Source organism: Atheta coriaria, unplaced genomic scaffold (assembly GCF_025399875.1).
Source record: "Atheta coriaria isolate IRGN ID8LTWV9N9 unplaced genomic scaffold, Caltech_Dcor_3.1 hic_scaffold_9_pilon, whole genome shotgun sequence".
Taxonomy (NCBI): domain Eukaryota; kingdom Metazoa; phylum Arthropoda; class Insecta; order Coleoptera; family Staphylinidae; genus Dalotia; species Dalotia coriaria.
Genome location: NW_027045451.1, coordinates 8,755,007 through 8,776,949, shown reverse-complemented (window position 1 = coordinate 8,776,949; position 21,943 = coordinate 8,755,007). Strand labels below are relative to the sequence as shown.

Genomic DNA, 21,943 nt, shown 5'->3' with positions numbered 1-21,943 from the left:
TCTGTTGGTGGTAATTGAAGTAAATTTCCAACCAGCACTCGCGTTGCAAACCGACGATTCCTCTGACAGTTCGCGTAGTGAACGCAATGGTGGACACAACAGATGAGTTCTATTGATCAGTCAGTGTGTAGTGCCGTGTCGGAAAAATGTGAGAGTTTGTTTAAATAAATCAAAATGTGGATTCCAACGAAAACGCGCAAATACGGCGTTGGTACGTACTCGTAACTATTATCTATATCTTACTCTATATTTATTTATTTACTGCAACTTCAAGATATCGTCATAGTTAAACAAAATCCCAATGCATATGTGTAAATCGCTTGGCGTTTGTTTATGATCGTTAAAACAAATGTAATTAATTCTAATTGCGGTGAGACGAACGAATCAGCTGGCGGCGGTTTAGTTATGTAAAGTGCTAATTTTCTAAGCGCAATGCAACGCGACTAGGATTCCGAGTGATTAAGTGCCATGTTTCATTTGATTATTAATTAAACATAATGAGCAAGTGCGAAATAAATAAAATAATCTAGTGTGTGAATCAATTGCCGCCTAGAAATCGATTAGAAAAGCTTATCTTGTTAGTGAATTGCATTTTTGTTTTCTGCATTTACTGTAATTACATCTGTTGACCTCCCCTCGATAAGGGTAACGTGCATTTAATATATTTATGTTTATTGGCGTGTTTTTCGGCGATTAATGCGATGAAATCACTTTCGGTTTTGTTTTACTCGCGAACCGGAATGTTTTCAAGGCAATTATGGCGTTAATTCGTTCTGATTACTTGATAACCGCTCTTGATTTCCTCGCTTTGCGCCGCCGCCGGGCACAACTGATGATTGTCGCAGACGCACAACTTCCGGTTCAGAGAGCCCGACGAATCCTTTGCGCTCGTCGTCTTCGGGCTCTCATTCATGAATATTCGTGAACCCCTTCGCAATGTGTGTGCATTCACATTTACATAACCGTAGGTAGCTTTTTCGAAAACATTATTTCCTGTCTTGTATTCGTCCGGAATTTATTATTAGATATTTTATTGTGCGCGCCGGGAAGGTCGTAGGTTTGCAGATATACGAGCAGGTTTTTGAAGTTAAGAACACATGGGAATTGGTTGCTTAAAATATAAACGTAAACAATTTTCCTGGTAGATTCATCATCTGTCTAAGATTTGTAATTGTTGAGAGATGATTTTGTAACCGTACATTTTTCGAATATCAAATGTTTCGCTTTGTAAGGCGTGTGAAATGTAGAGATTTATTTAATAAAACTATAAAACATGTTATTTTGGTGATGCTTCCCAAGGTTAAGTTCATATTCATAAATTCGCACACGTTTTGAATCTATTATTAAACTCTTCCGACTATAATTTCACCAGTCGCAGCATTGCTGTAAACAGGGACATAAACGAAGTTGTACGAATGTGCCAGGGTTTAAATTACTTGGATTGTTTGTGAATGAAAGGAAGTAAAAGTACGGTGCGATATAATCGTTCGCATCAAGTTTCATGTTCTTCGGATTTATGACAAATTCGCCTTTCGCTCGTGCATGCAAGGCGCGGAATTCAACTCGACACGTAATGTGTTTACGGCCGGAAAATTGCATTCGCCCGGAGCGAAATTATCGCCGCATTCAAATCGAAATGCATACTCGCAAGTATCGAGCGGAATTTTATAATTAAATTTCAAATCATGAAATAATTTAATCGGTAGGCACGATGAGTGAGTGAAAATTAATATTTTCATGAATTTAGTTATAGTTTATTTTAAGTTAATACTAATCAATAAAATATTGATTTTAATTAAAAGTAGTTTAATTAAGTACTTGATTGTTTGTTGAACTTATTATGTGCTCCCGTATTAAGATTATTAATTTTATTATAAAGAAATGGCATTATGCAGGTGTAGTATTAGATTATTTACGTTAGAAATGAAAGATATTGTATTTTTGTAGTATTAAATTGCTTTAAAACGCAAACAGAAGCATAAAATTCGGTGTGTTTTACAAAAATTTAGATCAAATCGTAATAATGCACTTTAGCGTCATCTAGATTGGATTTATATAACTATAATTGTGATTGATGCTTCATATCATCTTTCACCCCTTATTTTACACTCTTTTAGTTATATGTTTGCAACAAAAAGTAGTCTATTTGTTATTCCTAGGTCCAAAATGTCTGTATACCAAAATTTATCAAAATTGATTGAATTGTTCTCCGGTGAAAGCGTCACAAACAAACAAAAATCTCTCATTTACGTTTTAATATTATTTTGGCTAGTTTACGATTTGAACATGACAAAAAAAAATAGCAAAAACAATTTTTATGCGTATTACTAATCTTTATCAAATAAATTCATGGAATGGGACATTGCAGGCGATTGATACACCTCCCTTGATCTCGAACGAAACCATCTTCGCAATAACACCCTGGTCGACAGTTTCTTGTACATTTCACTAGCTCCTGTTGACATGAACCATCGCAGTACCCACATTGTTTGTATACTTCATTCTCTCGACACAATTCTATAACAAGTAATTCTGCTAATAATGAACATTTTCAACTAAATTACGCATGTATAAAATTTTACTGGTGCATTTTGCGATTTCAACGCATTGATTAGTACTCTGGTCCAATACGTATGGCTCTTTGCAATAACACCCCTGTTGGCAGTCGAATGTACAAATAGTTGGATTTGGATTTGCGCATGTTTTTACACAACTCGATGATTGGCATTTTCTGTATTCTTGCAGAGGATCTCTACATTCTAAATATAAAAAACTGTTATGTTTATAAAAAAATTCTTTTAAAGACATTGTTTGATAATGCGTACCTTTTGCTGATGCGGCCCATGCGGTGACAAACAATGCCGAAACAAGGAAGAATACAAGTCGATTACGATTGCACATGTTTCTTTTGTCTGGCCACAGGTATGCCTCGGTTACAAAAGGTTGAAGCGTACTGATTAACGTACTTTTCAAGAGCACATTTTATACGATTCCAGTGCGCATTGTTAATCAGCGTCGACGTGTTCAACAAAGAACGATTAAAATTAAATGCAATTAAAACGAAAAGCATTATCATTATTATATGCTGTGAAAATTCCCCTTCGGAAAGCACACACCGAGCGTTTGGTACAGATTTTATTTATGCGCACTTTATCGAAACGTGGACATGAAGTCGTGAGCGGCTATTTTTACTATCGGAGGATATGACTAAAGCACATATTAACAATAGATATTTTAAAGATAGTTTAAATCAATTAGATTTCCCGTTTTACATTGTGTGATATTTTTTGTATTTACTTTGGAAATGATGTCGAATGATTCATTAATTAAGTGTTTGTCACTTACAGCTATTTATAATTGGCGCGGGGATTCACGATGCGGCCTACCGCTGGAGATCGGCGAGACGGTGCAGATCCTCGAGGAATGCACCGGCTGGTATCGCGGGTTCACCACGAAGAACCGCTCCATGAAGGGTATCTTCCCGCAGGCGTATATTCATCTCAAGCCGTGCAAGGTAGATAACGAAGGACTCTTTGAGAGTGTTGTTCCGCTCGAAGATCCTGTTGTCAGGGAAGTTACGCTTGTGTTGCGGGAATGGAACGAGATCTGGAAGAGGCTCTTTGTGGTAAGTGTGATTTATTATCGTCTAGGGATTATTTATTGAATTTTTTGATTTACTATGCTTTGCGGAGATGACAATAGTTTATTTTTTGTGTTTCTTTTTTAGGAGCGAGAGACGTACAAATTCGATACGGTTGGCAAAGTCATGCGCGACTTGTTGGAGTGGCGGCGGCAGCTTGTCTCCGGCACGTTGACCCAGGACCAAACCAAAGAGCTCAAGTTGAAGATTATTGCCAAAATCGATTGGGGAAATCGGTGAGTACGCATTGTCTGTCGCTATGTCTTCCTCTCACAACGGATTTTCACTCTGTATTCGTAATACGGAATTTTTTTCGCTCAGAAATTATTCATTGGATCTAAAAATGGTCTAACATATTATTTAATCGCGTAATATTTTCAAAAAACCATTGTGGTGTTTCGTATGATATTAATTATTGTATGAATATTCTACACCACAATAATACTTCCTTCCTCAGCTGAATTTTCCTTTACTTTGTTGATATTTTCCATTATCTGGTGGTAAATAATTTAAAACCTGATACTTTTATGATTTTTAATTTATTGTCGGCATTTAAGGCACTAAAACGCTTAAATATTCATAAAAATAGTCGTACAGTCTTAAGTTAGTAGATGAACGAAAAAAAAAACATTAAAATTACAAGCAAAACATCTCTCAATTACTAAAAAAATAATAGATTGTAAAACGCTGACGAAATATCAGTATGCATAGCAGCCGTATGCACGTGTTGCCAGCTTCCGGTGTGTGTATGTGTGTTTCCGCCTAAACCTAAACGCTATAATAATCACAATAATTCTTACCTACTACGCGTACGTGTTTTGCTTCATCTTGACCTACGTAAAACTCGTTAAAAAAACCTAATTTCGATTTAAATAGTGAAAGGCGAGAGATCTAATAATACTATGGCGCTCAGAATGTCTCTTGTCCTCGTGTCTTCTGTTCGGATGTCAAATCGCGCAGTTCTCAATGGTGTAGTTCTTACGTCTCGGTCTCCTTGCCGAACTTTTCAATCTCCGGATAAATGGGACTCATTTCGAGCGTGCTCGGCGCCGATGGGAGATTGCTGTTGCTGCCGTAGTTGAGGCGTCTGACCAGCTCGTCGAGTATCTCACCAAACACCATGAGATTCATATTCTGACCGAGTAGATGCAGCAGTAGGAAGTCACCGACTTGTGTTTTGCGAATGATAGCGTCTACGCCCTGCGGCGTGCCGAAACGGAAGCGCCTTCGTAAGATAGTCTCACGTGTAGTTGGCAATAACACAACAGCAGTGGAATAAACCAGTGCTAATCCAGAGAGAACTGCAAGAATGATGAACCAGAACCAGAGGAAGATGTAGATCTTCTCGTTGAGGATGTTCAACGCTAGGACACACATAGCATCGTGTTCCTGAATGGAACCGGAAGCTCCGTATTTGTGGAAGGAGCACTTGGTGATACGCGGAAAGACCTTAATCATCGGATCCGTACGGTTTTCTTGATTCATATTCGAGAAGTTGATCACTTCAGAGCCGTAGGTTAAGAATGTGCCGCCGAGGAATTTGTCTGTCATGAATATGTTGACCATCTGGAATGGATTAAATTCAGTTTACGGTTTCTTCAGTTCATTCAGAGTTGAATTTTAAACACTTACCACATTGATGAAGTTCAAGCCTTCGCAGAGGAAGTATCCGAATGCATATGTGTTGTGTAAGTGCAAACTCTCAATGACATATTGTACTAAACGACTAACACGATGAGCGCGATCATCTTTATTGCCAACGAGTGCTCCACGCATACCATCGGAAATCATGCGGATTTTGCCTTCTTCCCAAGTTTTCCAGATCCAATGTGGCAGATAAAATAGAATTCCCTGTAAAATAAAAACAGAAAATCATTATTTTCACTTTAATTATTATAATATTAAAGTATTTACCTGTGCGAATAATACGAATGGCACCCACTGATAATAACTGTGATAACTCTTCTCCTGATGCTCATTCCCGAGACCCGGAAACGCCACGTGCGTCCCCACCGGCTTGTGCAGCTCGTTCGGTAGCGTAAACGTGTACGTTATCCAACAGTACGTGTTTATCACGTGTATCGGTACGCCGCCGTCATTAATGCATTGAATCGGCTCGCCTGCAACGAGCAACAAATTTACAAATTAACAAAACCACACCAAACACACATACACACACATATATATATAGGTATTGTGCGGTTTTGCGCTGGGGCGCGTTTATTTACCGATTAAATTGTTGGCGGTCACGATGATGCAGCAGCTGAACAAGATGGCCGACGTGATTCGGTAATGGGCCCTGAACACCATATTGTCTATCACGGCTTTGTCGACTAGGTAGCGGACTTTGACGAAGCCCGCCACCGCTGAGACCATTCCAAAGACGGACATTGTGATTGATTAATGCTGAAACAAAAGGAAATATTCGTTAAAAAACGTACATTGTTAGCGCAATCTCGCCGTTTATATATTTACTGATATGCATAATCAGCGCTATTAAACTGGTAGGTGTGCTAGATTCAATTGTTTTTATTATATCGTAAATCATGACTATATTTAAAACTTTAGAACTTTGAAAGTTTTCGAATTGTAAAACTAAGCATTGCTGTGGTTTTCGTTTTGAATTTCACGCCGGTGTCTCCGACGTGTTAATCTGCAAATAAAATTGAAACCTGTTTTCACAATGGTGCATTTACTTTAAGTACTTTATGCAGTTTTGCGCGCGGCGCATACGTTCGCGAGTTTACGCCATGTCGCCGCTTTTCTTGCAATCTCGCATTTCTAGCATTGCGAACACGCGATGAATACGCATATTGCGGGCAAGAACACTTTGGATTGTGTCGCTATGTTATGCAACAATGATAGTTGGGCACGTCCGGTGTGTATGCATCCAATGAATTTTTAGCAAAGTCAAATTCTTCGTGCTTTACAGAGAGATTGTTATGCGCATTTATTTTATACTGAATATTATTGCATTCTATGACCTTCATAACGCACGTAATAGCGTTTAGCGTAAACTGACATAAAAATTCCGATATAATTAATGATTTGCAAAGAATAACATTGAGCGTGCGTCTAATACAGATTTGGGAATGTTTTTTTTTTTTCGCTGTGATCATGAGTCACTTGGATTCTCAAGTAAAGTAAAGTAGACTCACGGACAATGAAATTCCACGGTGGTGAAACATGCAAACACGCTTGCGCAGGAGTGCCTGACTGGCAGGTAGCCTACGATTAAGTTATAACTCTTTTTTTTTTTGTTTTGCTTTAAAACTTTGCATTTTACTGCAACTTATATGCATATTTTGTGTTTCGCTCCAAGAAGCTTTACCTGAATGAGATCTTATCGTGAGGATTAATTTACTGAGCGCTGCCACTCTCAAGCTGTGTAAATAAACCAAAAAAACTCTCACATTCTCATGTGTGGACTTGACACACACATGTTACTAATTAAAGTTTGTTAGTTTTATGTATTTAATGTGGCTCTCAATGTTTGCGTCTTGATTTATATGCCAAGTCGTAATTATTATCACCCAAAGTGTGATAACTTGAAAAACAGCACGAGATCGTATTAAAATTAAAACTTGCTCCAGTTCTGAGGTCACCAGTGGTGATTAGAGCAAGCAATGCGCACTGTGTGATTGCTACAATTGCTTTAAATTGAACCTAAACAGCAGGCCAGCAGCAGGGTCACATCGTCGTGACCATTCGAAACGCATTAATTACACGCGTTTTTGTTTTTCGCTTGTTAGACAAATCGAGGAATTTGTGTCAACGACACATAACTTTCTTCCATGTTGATCGATCTCATTGTTAGCTTCTACTGTGTAGCTTAACTGTATCTGTTCTGTGTGCGTTCGGTGAGCGTGCTTAAGTTAAGTTGAGTGTACTTAACCGAAGCCACACAGTCGAGTTCTAAGTAAGCGGCTTGCCAGTAGAAAACGAGTATATTTACCTTTGTCCCTTTGTCCTAACGAATGTTTCAAACTTTAGAATAATCCCAAAGTGGTCGTCGCTTGATGAATTATCACAGATATTGCACGCACGCGCAACACACTCGTGTCACGAATAGATATGAGATGATGGTAGAAATGATTTGTACTCTCCGGAGCGCTCCGATGGCGTTTAAAACATTTTTGTCATACGACCGACGTCGCTGTCGCCGACACACTAGCGGAGCGGATAGCACACATTCTCCACACTCCACACTGCTGGGAGTCTATTTAGTGGGGGCCCATGCTGGCTGCTTCTTTGTTTAACACGCGCGGAGCGGCAACCGCGCGCCTCGTCGGCCATACCGACCACCATGTTGTAAATCTTGTTCTTGTGAATAGGAATAAAGCCAGACGGTGCCAAGAATATGATGGAGAAGAGGTACCCCGAGGTACCCCATATTAGCATGTGGCTATAACCAAATTGGGCGACGCAATCGTCAAACTTTCTTCCGATCACGACGTCCCGGGCGTTCAAATCACTCAGAAATTAGTTTCATGATTTTTGGATTAGACGCAGGCGCAAATCAGCGCTACTGGTTTTTCAGGTAGTAATTTCAACCCCAAAAAGGTTGAAAATTACTACGAACGCACCCTTTGTGATAAATACGTTTTTAGCAGAGTTTATTTTGCTATAATTGCTATTCGAATTGAACGGAGTTCCCCCGGATTGCCGGGACTGCCGGCTGGCTGCTAAAGACAAGTAGTAGTATAATCGTGGAATGTTCGCAAGTGGGTCCAGGTTCTGCTCCTCGCGGATGCGCCACTCACCTGTAAAGCGTATGGTAACAACCGGTCTGCATACCTAAAGAAGTACAGTCGATTTCATAAGCCTCGAGAAGAGCTCGTGCAGCGGCTCATGGGCCGACATGAGAAACAAGCGCGCCGCGACACACACAGGACCGGTCTTACCATCGCGGGCATCGCGGGGCCTTTCTTGTCTTGTCAGCGCTCGCTCAGCGCACGGAGAATGCGTTTTTCCCAGGTCCCACACCAGCCGCACTCGGCTACCTGTGATGGAGAATCGAAACGCATGCGAGTTTAAATGTCAATAACTGCTCTTTGTTACCTTCGGCGAGTTGAAATCCCTAGCGTAGAGTTTTACGGTAATGCCGAAGCAATTAAAGCCTCGCGGCTCCATTGCATTTGTAAGCGCGTGGAGAAGAAAAATCACGCTCAAGGAAAATGCGCCTTTCACATGCGCCGAACAAGTAGAACACAGTGCTATCATTATTACTATCATTCGATGTATCCGTCCGGCTGCGACTACCGGTTACACAGAAGGTCTATGATTGATGTTCTCGCGAAGAAGTGGATTCCTCTTATATGAGTCAAGCTCGCGTAAGCTGGGGAGTGCGAACGCGTGTAAGAGGGGGAGTCGCAGGTAGTGTGCCGGCCGAGACGCAAGAAATAAATCCAAAACGAGCGCGCGTGAGAAAAATCTCGCGGCGCGCAGCAATTAAAAGGATGAATATACACATATGGCGCGGCGTGCGGTGGCACGCGGTGGTCATTATTGGATTACCGATGGCGATCATATGGTTCGAATGTTCGGCGGCGTCTGCGTCGATTTGCTTGAATTTTTGCGGCAATTCGTCGCCGAGGCATGATGGCGGTTCGTTGAACTCGCAGAAGGCTAACGTATTCATTACGTTTTACACCGTGTCAACTGCATATTTTATTAGGATGGGCCCGTGACCTCTCTCGCGGGCGCTGCGCGCGTTGGCTGAAGAAACCAACCGTACGACTTCAGAATGCGCTATTTGCTCCTACGTAATGCACTACTGCTGCGTGTGAATATTTTTTTCTCTTGGCGCGAGGCGCGTCGCGCTTATTGAAAGACGTTTGCTACGGCGCTGGCCGCTTTTGAGTTTAATTAGATTCCACGAGTTGGAAATGCACCTTAGTTATTACCTGGCCTAAGAACAACGCAAGGCTGTCGAGTGTAGTTTATGACTGCGCTGATGATTGCAAATCTCGGCTGACTTATGCTTTATCTTTACTAAGTTTTATGTTTGCCAGATGAATGTACTCGTATTAATTTTATGGTAGAAATTATAAAATAAAATGGAAATTCCTATGAGTAATCTGACACAGTTGAAGTTATTTCCGGTAAATTTTTTATTGCTTAAAATTTTGTCTTGTGGTCAGTGACAAGCCCATTTTAAGACATGCCAGTTACATTATTGGTTTATACTGGACAGTATTAAGTTTTTCTTTATATTTTCTCTCTTTTTTTGCTTTTTTTATGTTACCTCAATCAATCTAATCTCTTATCACCCCAAACACATTAATATTTTGTATATTTAATAAAAGTTACAAAAGTAAAGCATGCCACACATTTTTAATGTTATAGAAAACTTGGCTTGGACCTGGTTCCTCGCCAAGGAGCGCAAATGGTCGATCCTGATACGATGTCAGTCGTGGAACTCCACCAGGTGCACGTCCTTAGCGCTGAAAACTCCAAAGGCGCATCTGTACGTACTTTATATATTATCTCACTAAACCTTTTATTGAATAAATTTGAATTAGGCACGTGGCACGATAAAACGCAAAGAAGCAAAGAAGATTCTAACTCATCATTTGTACTTCTGCATGCGTGATTTCGGTCACCACATCGGTGAAGACACCGAGATATACTTCTCGCTCTTCGATGATAAGAAGCATCGCTACATCTCCGAAAGGTTCCTAGTCAAGATATCCAAAGAGGGCTTCTCGAACTACATCGAGAAACTGCACAGCAACTGCACCATCTTTACCGACCTGGGCAACGCTGACCTCAACAAGGATATCTACATTGTTGCGCACGTGATGCGAATCGGTAAGATGCTCTATTCGGAGAGTTCGCGCAAAGCCGAGAAGAACCCGACCGCCACCATGCAGGTCTTCAAGCGACCACATGGTGTTGCCGTCCAAAACCTAAGTGATCTGCTGATGCACAAGGAGGGTGAGTCTGATGAACGGGAGTTTACGCTGAAAGTATTCCAGTGTGAGGAGAAGGACTTCCATCAGCTACATGAGAATCTCATCAAGCAGCTTGGTAAATACAGCCCGCTATCCTGTCAACCAAATTACGGGATTATCATCTCTCTGAAGATGCTACACGGGCAACTATCTCAAATCAAGGAGGACAGTCCTTTATTATTCAAGAATATCTCACTAACTAATAAATTGGGTTTTGCTGATGTTATTATGCCTGGTGATGTTAGAAACGATCTGTATTTGATTCTGGAAAAGGGCGAATTTGAACGCGGAGGGAAATCAACCGGTAAAAATATTGAAGTGACGATTATTGTCTTGGATAGCGAGAAGAATGTAATCAAACATTGTCTCTGGGGTGCTTCCGGATGTGAGGGTCAATCGGAATATGTGTCTATGATCATCTATCACCACAATTCACCCGCCTGGGCCGAGAATGTGCGACTCACGCTGCCGATTGACAAGTTTGCAGGCGCGCACGTACGCCTTGAATACCGACATTGCTCCACGCGTGAAAAGAATGACAAGAAACTCTTTGGATTTTCGTTCGTGCGGTTAATGGACAAGGACGGTGCCGCCGTGCATGACGCCAATCACGAACTCTTTATTTACAAGTGCGAGGATGCCGCCAAACTGGAAAACTGTGGATATCTTATGTTGCAAGGTCACGGGAAAGATCTGGAGGGCAATCAAGAGTCAGGAGCGTTCAGCCGTAGCCATAAAGAAGTGGTTATTGTTAAAACTCTTCTATGTTCTACCAAACTCACGCAAAATACCGATTTGCTTTCACTTTTACGCTGGAAATCGCACCCGGAGAAGATCCAGGACTCTCTGCAGAAAGTTTTACGTTTAGGTGACGAAGAACTGGTCAAATTCTTGCAGGATGTATTGGATGCACTGTTTGCATTGTTCTCTACTGAGGAAGGCAATTCTACCAACCACAGCGGGCTTGTCTTCCACGTGTTGGTCTCCATATTCAGTCTGCTTGATGAGTCAAAGTTTCAGTATTTTAAACCAGTATTGGATGCTTATATTAAGGACCATTTTGCCGCCGCGTTAGTTTACAAGTAAGTGGTAGCCATTTTTTAAAGCTTGAAATGCTTCATTGTTTATTTTCCAGGGGACTATTGACGAGCGTACAGCATTGTGCTGACTGGGTGTTGTCATTTGAGAAACAACAACCGATTTTGAAGTGTTTCAAGAGCTTGGAGTCTATCTTCAAACTGATCATACAAAGTCGGTTGTTGTTTTCGCGCGCTAGTTGTGGTCAACTCGAAGACAGTTTTCGTCGGGACTTGAATTTGGTGTTTATTTCACTGAATACTATGCTGGGACTGACACAGACAGCTATAATCAATTCACAGATTGAGTTGCTGATGAATATTGGAGTTGTGTTTGAGCAATTGGTGGACATTTTGCCTATTTTGGAGGTAACCAAATTGGCGAATACCATGTTAGACGCTCCGAGGGATGGCGAAGCTCAACTTACGAAAGCGAAGTTGTTTTTCATGAAAACTTTGATGCAGGGAAAACTATTTCATGATGACGGTACGTTGAATGAGTATATCAATTGATTTAGATTTATTAACTTTACTTCCCCAACAGAATCACGTAATGTGCTCCTGACGCATGTGTGTAAACATTTGCGGAATCATTTAATCCGTCGAGAAGAACTGCGACTATGTTCCGATATCTTAGCGGAGATACTCGGCTTCCTGTTCAAACAACGCAAACAGGCCGAGGAGCTGGGCAAGATCAACAACTGCATACACCACGATGTTGATACTCTTTGCATTAGTACATTTGACGTGATCATTAACACTGTGCTGGTGATAATTGACAAAGAAACAGCAGTAATTGTAAGTTGCAACCTAAATAACGTTCTTTTACATGTGTTATATATTTGTTTATTTTATTATGTATCCAGGGGGGAATTGTAGCGGGTCTAGTCGGGTTGCTGCAGCTGCTGGACGAATTCCATTACAAGCGGCTGTGGGAGACCATAATGGGACCAACACACGACCGCAAGCCTCTCAAAGACTTCCTCATGCGCGTCTTCCTCGTCTTTCGCAATCTAGTCAAGCAGCAAGTCTTCCCGCCCGACTGGCTGATTATCCGCATGGTGACCAACAATGTCATATTAAAGTCGCTGCAGGAACTCGCACAGCCGCTCGCTTTCAAATTCCTCGACACGCGCGGCGGTTACTTTGACAAAGAACTGTGGACGAGTTATTTTAATCTTGCCGTGGATTATCTCACGCAATCCTCGTTGCAACTAGAGCAGTTTTCCGAAGTAAAGCGGGAAAAGATTATTGAAAAGTACGGAGACATGCGGGTATTGATGGGCTTCCAGATTTTGTCCATGTGGTCACAGCTAGGCGAGCATAAACTCCATTTCATTCCGTCGATGGTAGGTCCGTTCCTCGAGGTGACACTCGTGCCTGAAATCGAGTTACGCAAAGCGACGCTGCACATCTTCTTCGATATGATGGAATGCGAGCAGAAGTCACGCGGTAACTTTAGGCAGGTCGAGAGCGAGCTCATCGACAAGTTGGATATTTTGATATCCGAAAACAAGGGCGACGATGAGTACCGCCAACTGTTTAATACTATGTAAGTGTTTTGAAGGCTCTCAAATCGGTTCTATTAAACTAACAAACTTCTTTCTACACATCACTTTCATGCTCTCATGATTAGGGAACATCTGAGCGCCGTGTAAGTAAAACACTTGAACAATCATTAACAAGTTGTAACTGTCTCTCTAGCAATGCATTTCATTTAAAGCACACGTTTTCCCTTTTGATAATCCTGTTTTATGTTTTAAATGTATGTTATTGATGTTATCCTCGATTATAGGTTGTTAGATCGTGTGCAAGCTGAAGATCCCACATGGAAGGACAGTGGTGCAGCTTTCATCAGTTCGGTGACACGACTTCTTGAGCGTCTCCTTGATTACCGCAGTGTTATTCAGGGCGATGAGAATCGTGATAAACGCATGTCTTGCACGTTTAATCTACTGAACTTCTATAAGAATGAATTCAATCGCAAGGAGATGTATCTACGTTATATTTACAAACTACACGACCTTCATCTATCCGCAGAGAATTACACAGAAGCGGGTTTCACGATGAAGCTTTATGCGGATCAATTAAGCTGGACAAACCAATTAATCATGTCTGATCCGCAATATAGCGGGTACACTGAGTGCAAAGTCAAGGAACAATTGTACCGCCAGATCATCAACCATTTTGATCGTGGGAAGGTTTGTAGCGCATAATTTCAACTTGAAGCACTATGTAATTATTTGTTTAATTATTATATAGTGTTGGGAAAAGGGAATACCTCTATTGAAGGAGCTCGCACAACTGTACGAAAATCAAATGTTTAATTATCGAGCGCTCAGTGACATTCTCAAGTTGGAGGCGAAGTTTTTTGATAACATTTTACAACAACTCCGTCCAGAGCCGGAATACTTTCGGGTCGGCTTTTATGGCTCCAGATGATCTGCCAGTTATTAACTCAGATGGACAATGTAAGTTAAATACAAAATATGCTAATACCTTGACGTGCAATATTGATTTATTGATTTTGTATTTAGTTATACAAATTAGCAATGTAAAACCAACCCAGAAGCGAATCCGATTACGCTTGCAAACGATATACCCGGAAGAGATTGCAAAGTTCTATCATTACAACGATGTCAGAAGATTTCTAATGTGATCGTCCTGTACACAAAGGCATTGTTGACAAAGAAAAACGAGATTAAGGTAAAGATATAATCTTCTTAAAACGACTTACCCATTGTTTTGTTATTCGCAGACATTGTGGATTGAAAGAACAATTCTGAAATAGAATGTCCGTTACCGGGGCATTTTACGTTGGTTTGTTGGTAGATAGAAAAAAAACCGAAGAGATCACCTAAATACGCTTGTGAGACTATGGCATGTGAGAAAGAATTAAGACTACTCATTACAATATACAACGCAGATCATCGAAGAAATCTCAATCCTTTCACGATGCGTTTACAGGGCATCATCGACGCTAATGTTCAAGGCGGCATTAGTAAGTATCAACAAGCATTCTTCACCAGGAGTTTGCAAAAGAACCGGAACATTCCACTACGTGTATACCTTGAAGATGATCCATGAAACGGGTGATAGAAGATGGTTTATCACCCATGGATAATTGCGCCGTCCGCGTACAACCGTTTTGATCAACGTTTAGTAAAACAGTTTTGCACACCAGACAAAGTTTGGGCATTGGTGTTTCTCAAACGTCAACAATCTGAAAGTATTGTCGCGAAGTGTTGTTGTTGCTGGCTGCGCATTGCTGGCCGTTTACTCTAATCCGTTTTGTTTTCCTTCGATGTGCGCTACCGCCCCTTCCGACTTCGACAAGCAAATAGCAGATAACAGGCAACGTCGTCGAATTCAAGCGGCAGTCCATGCGTACCCTAAGTCTGAATGATTGCGAATGATACCACTACTAACAATTGCTGTTACCGTGCCAATACGCATGGAGGTTCGAAAGCTTCAATGTTGCTGATGCATTGGCGCAACGTGTGATGTCATATGTAAGGTGAGCGACAAGGGACATTCAGTCGCGAGAATCTAACACCGCCGATGATGTCGAGCGCACTAACGCGCCACCGATACCGCAACGCGACGCGCGGTCTTCGTTCGCAGGGCTTCAGCAATAGCTGGCTGCATGGAAGGACTACTCAAGTTTACCACCTATCAACCGCGTAATTACTTTGACTTGCCACCACACCCAACCGAAACTCGTGGCCCGGATGGTTTAAAGAAGCGTCACCTCTTCCGCCACGCCCGCACACTCCTGATAAACGCCCCCAGCGTTACCCACTGATCCACCCCCGAACATCCCGAAACGCGGACATAAAAATCAACTCCTTCATGTCGCATCGAATCTTACTGTTACATCAAGAGTCCTCCGAAATGAGCAACTCGACCAACTGCCTCAATCAACTCGAAGCAGAAGATCACGATCTGCGAGATTCGGGGATAAGCGTCACTGATCATGCCAACCTGAACAACTTCAACAACACTTGTTACGAAGACTTTGATCTGCGCACACATCAACAGGAACTAAATATTACTCCAAGCGGTGGTGATAAGTCACCTAAAATGGAGAATCCACCACCGATTCCGCCTAAATTCGGCACTTCTAGTTTGGGCTCGAGTACGGAGTTCAGTGGGAGTTTAGAGCGAAAACGGGCAGATTCCATTGCGTCCGTTGGCGATGTTGTCGTCAACGCAGAGAACTATGCCATACCTAAGCTAAAGAACGAGAACAAGAGCGAGGAACACAACGCATAAAATTCATTCATCGTTTTATTTGGTGCTGATTTACATAATCATTCGTGTCATAAGTTCGTTTTAATCGCAATGTCTTTGATAGGGCTAAGGCGAAGCGCGTCTACAAATGTAATTCTAAATTTCATTCCATGCTAATCATTTCCATTTGTAAGCAAACATATTTAATCTAAATCTAATCATATAGATAGGGCTTAGTCATAGGCTATCTTAGTTGGTACAACATTATTTCTAACACAAGCGAGGGACTAAAAACAAAACTAACTCAAACCAAAAAAACTAAAGAATCAAATCTCCGCGAATGTGCCAAAAACAAGTTTGGTAAGTGTGTATTCATAGGTTCCGATTACTTTGATGAGATTATACATGAAAACACGTCAACGAAACAATACCGCATCCACTCAAGAATATACTATTTACAACGTTTACAATATTTACAATGATTATCTCAATCTATTGATGTGAATTAATGATAATATATTTAATTATTTTTATATGCGAGGATATTTTCCATGAGTTCGTGGTGCTATTTTGTCACTGTACTCTTATAATTGATTGGGCGCGCGGCGGAGAGCACTGAGATTTAACGCAGGAAAGATGTAATCAAATTCACTTGAGAATTATATACTAGTCATAAATGATAATTATATTTTAATCTCTATTTTATACTCTTAAGCGAGACCAAGTATTTTATTTTTATGTAGTTTGTAAATCGAGACTAGGGAATGAATAAGCGAAACGGAAATATTTAGATTATCAATAATTGTGTAGTAAAATCAAATAGAGTCATGATGAACATATAAGAGTTAACATTTATTTATATATATATTCAAAAGTTTGTTTGTCTATTTATTAATACAGGGGGATGCGCATCGCGTGATTTTATTCCTGTCCATGTGAAGTGGACGCGTTTCACGAACACGGATGCCTTGCCGTTTGATTGCGGGCAAACTCACAGACTCATATGCACGCCTTACTACCATCAACAAACCTTTTACATATTGTGGGCAGGCAGCTTTATGAGGCAATTAATATTGTACTCTCGATATAATTACGAGATGGCGCTTCGATGCACATTTTAACAAAAAGTTTTGGTGCCCGAAGTGGCGTGATCTAGCGCGATTGTGCACTTTATCTCTTATCTTAGTGCACAACGTACCGATAAAAAAACTTGCACGTTGTGTTTACCTGTGCACAAACTGTACTCTGCAGTTAAGTTCGGTCTGTTATTGATGCAGGGTGGTACACGATTAACTCTGCTCGCGCAAGTTTATTAAAACTTTAATTCGACGAATCGAATTTTATTATATAAAAGTTGAAAATACGTAATTTGAACCGTGCGTCTTGATTTAATAAGTGTCTGTGGAACGTTTGCAAATCCGGTGCCGGAGAGATGTGTATTTATAGTCACTTCGTACTCTATTTTGGATCAAGTAAGTAACATAAATCATTTATTTAAGTTCTTAATGACATTACAAATATTTTTATTCTTAACGCAAAGAGCAGGAGTTATGCGACGCCTGACTAGGAAAACTGACTATTGCACGTTGTATACAATTACATTACTAACAATTCGGGTTGGCTTTTTCATGTTTTATATAAATTTTTATACATGTATGTATATAAATTTAATATCGTCAAGTATCTGATTACTTGGATTTGATGCTTTCTTTAAAAAAACGCCCTTACAGTTGATTATCGGTGCAAAGTTTAATGCACCAGGTTGAAATTTCAATGCTTGTCTCGTCACGTATGCTGCGGGCGCGCGTGCCTTCATTCTAGTCAATTTGTTGTTGTCGATCTAATGGACAACCATCCTTTGCTTATAGTTTATATGTAGTTACAAACATATGTGGCTTAGTAAAAATGATTCCCATGTGAAATGATCTCAAAACGCTATGGGGTAAGGATCGCAATTAGGAACAAATCGAATTTTCATCTCTTGTGGAACCAAGTTGTTGACGTCGTGCGAAATGATCTAATTCTTTTTTTTTTGCAGCACTAGCTTTTGATGTGCGACATGCAATATGCTGGTAAGTTAATAATTTAATTATCCATGTTATACATAAATATGCGCGTAGTACATGCATATTAGAATTGTATTCGTTTCTTTCTATAATCGCTTATCAGTGTTTGTGTATAAACAACTTTTTTCTTTATCGAACTCGACTTTCGCGTGCCGTTACAGTATCCACAACGTGCTTTGAAGTATTTGACTAAAATGCTATGTTTATAATCGATGTAGGTACTAGTATAAGTTCTGCAACTCCTTTTCCCTAAATATGATTAACACTTCAAAACTATCGCGCACAGAGATTCTCTATTTCAAATCGAATTGCCGCTTCCTGAAATCACGCTAGAAATGCCCTAAAATCGCTCTTAAACTTTTACTATTTGTCTGTATTTTTAAAACACTTGGTGGAAATTAGGCTGTATCTCGGGAACCGTTTGTGCGATTTTAATGATATTTTCAAATTTATATAAAGCGATAGGCATTTTATGCGATACGACATTGCCACCCCCAGAAATCACGCTAGAAATGTTATAAAATCGCTCTTAAACTTTAACGATTTGTGTGAATTTTCAAAACACTTGGTGGAAAGTTGGCTGTATCTCGGGAACCGTTTGTGCGATTTTAATGATATTTTCAAATTTAGATAAACGATAGGCATTTTATACGATGCGACATTGCCGCCCCTGAAATGAACGCTAGAAATGCCTTAAAATTGCTCTGAAACTTATACGATTTGTGTGAATTTTCAAAACACTCGGTGGAAATTTGGCTGTATCTCGGGAACCGTTTGTACGATGTTAATGATATTTTCAAATTTAGATAAAGCGATAGGCATTTTATACGATGCGACATTGCCGCCCCTGAAATCACGCTAGAAATGCCTTAAAATTGCTCTGAAACTTATACGATTTGTGTGAATTTTCAAAACACTCGGTGGAAATTTGGCTGTATCTCGGGAACCGTTTGTGCGATTTTAATGATATTTTCAAATTAGATAAAGCGATAGGTATTTTACGATGCGGCATTGCCGCCCCCAGAAATCACGCTAGAAATGCCTTAAAATTGCTCTGGAAACTTTACAATTTGTGTGAATTTTCAAAACACCCCGGTGGAAATTGGCTGTACTGGGAACCGTTTGTGATTTTAATGATATTTCAAATTTAGATAAAGCGATAGACATTTTTATACGATGCGACATTGCCGCCCCTGAACACGCTAGAAATGCCTTCAAATTCAATGAAACTCTTACAATTTGTGTGAATTTTCAAAACACTGGTGGAAATTTACGTAACTAAGTTGCTATAAAATAAATAATATAAAACAAAAATCTTTTGTTGTTTTGCTAACATAACCAGTTATATAATTATTTATTTCACTTTTAGAAAATGTAGTTACGATTATAACACTAACACTGAAAAGAACTAAATATGTTATTGGCATATAAACGTAGCTATATTTAGTGTAAAGTACGCTTTACACTTGGTTTGATGTGTGTTAACTAGGCTCGGTAGATTGTCACAATTATACCAACCACGAATGCCAACATAAAATATAATACATATAAATATAAATATATGTAAATTTTACTATTGTTTCTTATTGCCAATATAATAACTTATATAATTATTTAATTCAATTTACAATGTGAGGTGTTATAATTCTTATCACTTTAGCAGTGAAATAGAAATAAGGAATATTTTGCTGTCCTAATATTACAAGGGGTGAAGTAACCTTTACAAAAAATGTTTGTGTTCTATGTGAGCCTTAGAAGTTGTACATAAACGTTTAGTCGTGTGCGCGCGGAGAAGCACGATCACGCCTGAGATTTGAATCGTGCGCCCCTTCCGCATTCCGCAAGTCTGGAGAAATGTGTGCCAAGTAAGTTCCAGAATAAAGCCTATTCCCAAATACTATAAACTACTATATTTACCCTTTTCTACAGTTCTCGGGAGCGCCGTCTTAAGAACAACAGAACCGTTTTAAAGATGGGTTGTTAAATAGATTTCGATTCTAGTTCATTGTATGTGAGAAGTAGTACCAAGGTGAGTGCAATCGGATGTAAATGGTTTGAATTATCTTTGTTCGTTATTATGTTAATGCAGTTTTGTCTCAGGTGGATGTGGAAGCGACCTATTAATCTGCACGGGGTCGCGTTCATGACGTTGGCGTTTTTTGGTTTCCTCAGAACGTATACGCCATGTACATTGTTTCATATATGGACCGGAACAACAAAGATCTGCCGCCGAAACGGCTTTTGCTCTACCTCGCCCAGGCCCGGCACGTCAGCCAGAACCCGCTTCCCTACCAGGGCTTCACACGAGACGACTGACGAGACTATCACCAGTATGTCTCGGTTCGGTATCGTCTCGTAAAAAGCGATACGAGACCGAGACGATACGAGAAAAGTCTCATGATACCCGTGAAGCCTTTGTTCTTATAATTTTTCAGATTTAATGGTTTTAAGTAAAGAAAACATTGAAGATCTTTTTGCAGTTCAAAGTTTAAATTCATTTAATACCCAAAAATACATACATAGGTAAATAAAATATATATTATCATAATAAAATATTAATTATCACAATTAAAATTAAAATTATGCAAGTATCACTTTTAATTGAAAAATATAGAATAAACTAGGATACAAATGTACGCTAGGGTACAATAATCGAGTTGATTATAGCATAAATTTTTATTTGACAAGATTCATATACACTTATGCTTATATATACTTATATATACTTATATACACTCTCATTGAAAAAAGCCTAATTAAATATAAATTTACCTATTCTACCTACCTATTTTACTACTTCTAATTTTATCTTTTTAACTGCATGATGACCAAGAATTTCAAGTAAGAGTAACGGCTGCATTACATCATCTTTTAATGATGAACGTTTACTTGTCATAATCATACCTGCTGTAGAAAATAACCTTTCTACAGGTAAATTGATGTAGCCATTGTGCTGAATAAACCTTGCTATCATATTGAAAGTGTAGGAACACTTTCTCATGTTCCTTCCACTCATTCCAAAATATTTTATTCTATCCATGTGTCTAACAGCAAATACTCTTCAAACTGAGCTTTCCAATGTTTCTGAAGATCTATTGGATGTTCCTATATGCTTACACGTCGTACTGGCTATTTTTAATTGAATTTGTATTTCTTTCAATTATCGCGTCATTAGGTTGCTCGAGGTGTTTTTCGTATATCTCTTTATAAAATAGTTCGGAAACATTGGATAGCTGCATGTTTTGTAATTCTTTTGCCCTAAATTAGTTTTATCAAAACAATTCAATTTTTGTGTCGAGGATCTAAAATTAAACTGGAACAATAAACCCAATTGGTTTTTGTAGTGCTTTTAACATCTTATCCCTGATGCTTGAAAAGCAATTAAAGAGTTTCTGTCGACAATAGTGCGATTTGCCTTATTGTCTAACCTCGGAAATTGTCGATTCAATATCCGAGATAAGCATGTTAAAAGCAACTCAACAATTGGTAAAGCGTCACATATTTTTCCCTTAATAAATTGCGTGTTTGACACTATTTTAAATTTTTTAAAATATATATCTGTTCAAGCAATAACGTAATTCATTCTCACTTAGTTTTAACATTGCTATATACTTTTTATTATTTTCCTTCACTGAGCTAAAATATATTTCTAAATCATTTTAAATTAATTGACTTCAATCATATCATGGGTACTGTCTCCATCTAGTCTTAATATCTAAAATAGGTTTAATATATCTTGTTGTCGTTATTTTACAAAAGTCGATTAATTTATTTTGTAACTGCTCAGATTTTCTTATTTTAATAAATGTACGACGCAATTTACAAAATGCAGACGATGGACTAAAATCGTTGATTTCAGTCCATTCATTTTCACTTAAATCGTCATCATCTGTATCGTCTACTACGATGTCCGGAATAATACTTTCGAATTCAAAATCCACTTTCAACATTTTTAAAATATCTTGAACTCCA

At 39.4% G+C, this 21,943-nt stretch overlaps 2 protein-coding genes and 1 long non-coding RNA gene across 3 annotated transcripts; 2 read left to right on the top strand and 1 right to left on the bottom strand.

Annotated features, from left to right (window-relative positions):
- Positions 1-55: 55 nt before the first annotated feature.
- Positions 56-16,747, top strand: LOC135797949 (dedicator of cytokinesis protein 3-like). Its single transcript, XM_065310554.1, is given in 16 exon segments — positions 56-211; positions 3,348-3,625; positions 3,728-3,876; positions 9,989-10,109; positions 10,165-11,678; positions 11,732-12,159; positions 12,217-12,470; positions 12,539-13,224; positions 13,309-13,326; positions 13,468-13,873; positions 13,935-14,103; positions 14,210-14,310; positions 14,505-14,673; positions 15,415-15,471; positions 15,474-15,576; positions 15,578-16,747. Coding segments are annotated over 16 exon segments (4,860 nt in total). The 5' UTR covers positions 56-174; the 3' UTR covers positions 15,948-16,747.
- LOC135799141 (innexin inx3-like) lies at positions 4,161-7,829 on the bottom strand. The gene is made up of 5 exons (XM_065312163.1): positions 7,596-7,829; positions 5,869-6,046; positions 5,555-5,760; positions 5,273-5,491; positions 4,161-5,206 (listed from the first exon to the last, which is right to left on the bottom strand). The coding sequence occupies exons 2-5, from the start codon at positions 6,029-6,031 to the stop codon at positions 4,619-4,621; spliced, it is 1,176 nt and encodes a 391-aa protein (XP_065168235.1). The 5' UTR covers positions 6,032-6,046; positions 7,596-7,829; the 3' UTR covers positions 4,161-4,618.
- Positions 16,748-17,096: 349 nt separating the features above from the next.
- Positions 17,097-19,957, top strand: LOC135799015 (uncharacterized). Its single transcript, XR_010549866.1, has 3 exons — positions 17,097-17,377; positions 17,944-17,977; positions 19,901-19,957. It is a non-coding gene; the product is annotated as an uncharacterized lncRNA (long non-coding RNA).
- Positions 19,958-21,943: the final 1,986 nt, after the last annotated feature.

Excerpts from the sequence above, each read along its gene's own strand:
- LOC135799141 (XM_065312163.1), bottom strand. The coding sequence starts at position 6,031 with ATGTCCGTCTTTGGAATGGTCTCAGCGGTGGCGGGCTTCGTCAAAGTC. Across the intron at positions 5,761-5,868 it reads GACCGCCAACAATTTAATCG|GCGAGCCGATTCAATGCATT; the intron begins GTAAATAAACGC and ends TGCTCGTTGCAG. Across the intron at positions 5,492-5,554 it reads CATTCGTATTATTCGCACAG|GGAATTCTATTTTATCTGCC; the intron begins GTAAATACTTTA and ends TTTATTTTACAG.